The 5,000-nt window shown below is 37.0% G+C and overlaps 1 protein-coding gene across 1 annotated transcript in view; it reads left to right on the top strand.

Annotated features, from left to right (window-relative positions):
• The window catches only part of LOC122256736 (uncharacterized), a 3,747-nt gene extending 1,321 nt beyond the window's left edge, over nucleotides 1-2,426 (top strand). The window contains exons 2-4 of the mRNA XM_043021622.2: nucleotides 1-20; nucleotides 1,633-1,769; nucleotides 2,179-2,426. The exon at nucleotides 1-20 is cut by the window's left edge and continues 175 nt beyond it. Coding sequence (XP_042877556.2) covers nucleotides 1-20; nucleotides 1,633-1,769; nucleotides 2,179-2,380 — 359 coding nt within the window. The 3' untranslated portion in view covers nucleotides 2,381-2,426. The remainder of the gene's footprint in view (nucleotides 21-1,632; nucleotides 1,770-2,178) is intronic.
• Nucleotides 2,427-5,000: the final 2,574 nt, after the last annotated feature.

Genomic DNA, 5,000 nt, shown 5'->3' on the forward strand with positions numbered 1-5,000 from the left:
CGGAAGCACTCACTCGCGCGGTAAGGCGGCTGCAGGACGAGGACGGATCCTGTAGTTGGTATTTACTCTGGATATTTGTTGTCGTGCTTCTTTTTCTTCTTCTTATTATTATTGTTGTTAATATCCCTATTATTACTATTATCAATTTATTTTTATTATTGTCATCATTATTATTATCATTATTATCATTGTTGTATGTATTATCACTATTATCATCGTTATTGTTATCACCATTACTGTTACTATATTATCATTATTATTATTACAACCTCTAACAATAATAATTATAAATGATTATGATTCATACCTTATATACTCTTCTAGTCCTTATACTTAAACAAAAATGAAACGCACTGAAGAAAGAAATAATGTTTATTATCTTTTTCTACATTCCAATTTTCCGGGCTTGGTGTAGATAATATCTAATTTTGAGTTTCAATGAAGTTTATCTCTTGTGTCTCCTTATCATGCTAACTTTTAAAGTTCAGATTCGTTTTTCCTGTTTTCTACTTGACCATTTCCATATGCTTTTAGTCTTTTGAATTAGTCTTTGCTTCTCGATGTAGCTACTCTATTTGCAATCTTATTTCTTCAAACTGTCATTGGTGATGCTGTTGTTGGGACTATATTATTTTCAGAATCATTACAATGGTGATGCCTGTCATAAAAGTAGTGATGATGTGGCTAATCACAATGGAAATGATAATGTTAATTATGATGATAATGATGATGAGCATAATGAAAAGAATGATAATGATGATGATAATGATACTAGTAATGATAATATCTAAAAAGGAAAATGATAATGATAATTGAAATAATAGTAACAACATTAATTACAACTGAATGAGTAATGCTAATGACAATGATATTGAAAAATATAAAACGATTATCATTAATAGCAGTGTTATCATAATTTTAATTGCATTATTAATCAAGACTATTTTCATAATTCCTATTATGATATAATCCCCCCTTGTATATTTTATTTCTGTAAAACGCCCTCACATTCCGAATAATTCCTACACAACCACTAAAACAATGCACAAAGGAAAGGACAAGAGACTCTTACACACGAACGACTTTTCCACAAACCGCCTCGTCATTATGCGCATGTTTCATTATCAATATTAACTTTCTCTCGCCTCCTTCATAATCGACACGTGACTGCAACAGGCGGAGTGTGCAAGCTGATCACACCCTTCCATCACGTAGGGTTGTATTCCACTTCATTTCCTAGTATACGCTTCAGTTCTCTGGTTTCTTTGGCGGGTCAGGACTGTGAATTCTGAAAAAAAGAAAAAAAGAAAAGTACAAACGTTTATGCTGAATGAAATACGTTCACTTTAAGTACCTCGTGTCTGTTTCATATCACTGTCACGTATGAAATCTGTAATTAACCCTGGTGTTAATGTATACTTAATGTAGCGTAATGGCAATGATGACGAAGGAGGCAGGCAACGGTGAGAATAACAATCACATCCCGAAATTACCTGTTAGTTTAACGAGCTGATCATATCTAAATGTAAAGAAAGAAAGAAAGAAAAAAAAAAAAAACAAGCAACATCGAAAAACCCTCTTCTCTCGTAATGGAAATCAGGAGCTAAGGAACTCGTACACACACACTTACAGGACGAGGAGGTCGTAGAAGCGGCACAGGAGGCGACGCTTCGGGTGGCCACGGGATCGCGCGTTCACCTGGCTCTCAGCGCCTTCTCCTGCCACATGGCAGCGCAGCCGGCGGCCATTCACGTGTGGGGAATGGACAGGTGCGCGCGCTCTGTACACGCTAGGGATTGTGTCTCAGTGGAAGCAGGGATGACGGCAGTTATTTTGCTTCGGTTAGGGAGAGAGAAGGAGGGAGAGCAGATGAGAGATGAGAGGAGAGACAGATAGTAGAGAGAGAGAGAGAGAGAGAGAGAGAGAGAGAGAGAGAGAGAGAGAGAGAGAGAGAGAGAGAGAGAGAGAGAGAAAGAGAGAGAGAGAGAGTGAGTGAGTGAGAGATAGAGATAGATAGATAGAGAGAAAGAGATAGATAGAGATAGATAGATAGAGAGATAGATAAAGAGAGACAAAGAGAGATAGAGATGGAGAGACAGACAAACATAGATACAGAGAGAATGAGAAACCAGTCCCGCACTCACGCACCCTAACAAATGCACAACCTTCTGCCGCCAGCCTGTCTTCGTCCACCTTCGTCTCGCTCTCCGGCGTGGTCCTGACCTACCTCGTGGTCATCCTCCAGTTTTCCCTGAAGGTCAACTACGACTTCACCAGCTACAGGGAAGGGGAGTTGGATAAGTTCAACGAGTGCTTCGCCGAGGACCAGGCAGGAAATGGAGGCTTCGGCTTCATCTTAAGGAAGCTCTTTGCAATATAGACTCCGGGAAGGGGAGAATGACGGACTTCCTGTCGGTGGATTTACTCTAGCTTTTTTTTCATTATAGAAATATGTGATTAAGTAATGGCAATATCTTTGATAATTAAATGTATTGGTATTAAGATGGAGATAACGTTATTCATGTAACATGATAGTTCTCTGTAGTAATGGAAATAACAATACATAGGAATAAATTTTAAAGTAGATTATTGCAGCAATAGTTGCAACAAAAGAAATGATGTATTACAGTTGTAATATCACATACGGATTGTAATAAATAGATACAGAAATGACTATAATAAAGATACAGTTTAGTGACAATGAGCATTTACATGCAAAAGACATTGCGTTAAGTCCTTGGGTTAAGTAGGTGATCTTGGGTTTAGTTACAGTTTTTCATGTTGCTTCTAAACTCCAAAGATTAAAGGCCAAGGTAAGCATTTTTTTTAGTGTCTGCAGATCACGAGATTGTTGCTCTAATTATGTTTTTAGACAAAAATGAAAAACCTCTTTTTTCAGATATTTGTGTAATGGCTTGTGTGCATATGTCCGTCACAATTTACCTTCAGACACAAATCGATCTATTAATATATAATCTGGCATAAACTGACACTTGGGGAAACCTGAACATGTAAGAAGAGACGTATTTTCATGTCTAACAAAGGTAACTTAAATTTAATTGTAACATTTTCCCGAATGTGAAAACACGGAACACATATATATCAGATTCTTTGCATTTCTCACACAAGATCCTGTTGATAACAAAAGCAACGAGAGAAAACACAGGAAAACACACGAATATGCCGAAGGCCTTTTCGCTTTACTGCTCACCAGGGAATAAAGTACAAGAGCTCTTGTGTATTAAGACTTGATTAAGCACTTTAGCTAAAATATCCTGTGTTTCCCTTTGTTGTTTTGTTTTCAACTTGTTCAGCATGAATCCTTCACACATAAACCTATTCAACGTGGGCGCATTGTAATCATGATGTGGACCCATTCATCTCCTTGGTTAGGAAGTTGACAACGCCCATTACAGCCCCATGTTTGCTTCCATGACCACCTTTCGGAAGTAGTCGAAGAATTTCTGAAGACTTTGCGTCAGGACAGCCCCTTAAGACCCGGAACAGGCTTACAGTTGGTACAAAACAAAGTAGGAGTGGTTACATTAATCGTTTCTTCATGGTACTTGATGTGAGTAACAACTAGCCCGTAACAGCAAACCCAAATAATGATGTCCTTTAAACATTGGCCTATTTGGTCATCACCATCATGGATCTTTGTATTTTATTTTATTTTTTTTGTCATTTCATAGCCTTTCCACAAGGATTTGTTCCTCTCTTCAACCAACCGAGATTCATTAACTGGTGCTTAAGATGTAGCGTGATAACTAAGCACCAGGGAAAAAAATCATAAGGGGAAAATTACTTTTTTTCCCCAACCATTTACTCCAGGAACAGCTCTGCGCTTCCTTTCCGACCCCTTCCTTTGTTTAGAAGCCGAATTACGCATCAGTGCTCACGATGTCATCCACTGGCTGGTTATGGAACTACTGAAGGTGTAACAGCTTAGTGGACACGTAAGAAATAATATGAATTAATATCATCAGAGGTATTAGCAATAGTAGTATTTCTGGTAATAATAATATCAATAATAATAATGATAATAGTTATGCTAGTAGTAGTAGTAATGATAATGGTAGCAGCGATGGTATAGTTAACAACAACAACAAAAATGATAACAACAATGAAAGTAAAATAACGGTAAAGATAACATCGACGATATAACAGCAGAAAAAAATATTACAAATGAGAGATATAACAAGGATATTAACAGTTGCAACATTTATGGCGATTGCTATGATAATGAAAGCAACGTCAATAATTGTAATAATGATAACGATCATTTTTTTGATGATATAATAAGTCAACTTCAACGATCCTGCTTACTGCATTATGCAATGAATCATCAACGTGAATATCCTTTTATTGGTTGCACCTTTGATGAACATTCATCAAGTCTCTGTAAGGACTCGATGCCATTATATATACACGCTTTCTTTTTCAGTATTATTTATAAAGTAAAAAAAAAAACGCCGGAAGAAGGTATATATAACAATGACACATTTACATTTATAACGATCAAATACCGTTTTGCAATTACGTCTGCTCATTGTCTCAGAAAATTATGTAGATCATTTACTTAAGCCTTTTTTCTCTCTCTTTCTTTCTTTCTCTTCTTTGCCTTTACAACAAAAGACTGTTGTAATTGGATTGTTCTAATTGTTCTGTGTGGAAGACATCCAATGTTATCTCAGAACAATACCGTTTCTTTTCACAATGAACAAGGACAAAAACGGAGAGAAAGAAGAGCGAGAGGGAGGAAAAATGTAACAATGTGTTTATGACATATCGAGCAATTTTGTGCTGAACAGTTATGGCGATCGGAGGAGTGATATTGTGACAGTTATTTTTAGTTAGTATGTTTTGGCGCGGAAATGGATGACTTCCGGGTGTGGTTTTTGCGCGCTTTTCTTTCCTCTTTTCCTTTGCGTCATAGTCTTTTCTTTCAGGTAGGCAGATCCTGGCGTCCCGACCATTGTTCATGTAAGAATTATGGAAAC

Source organism: Penaeus japonicus, unplaced genomic scaffold, assembly GCF_977035675.1.
Source record: "Penaeus japonicus unplaced genomic scaffold, GWHDUDI00000001_assembly GWHDUDI00000009, whole genome shotgun sequence".
Lineage (NCBI taxonomy): Eukaryota > Metazoa > Arthropoda > Malacostraca > Decapoda > Penaeidae > Penaeus > Penaeus japonicus.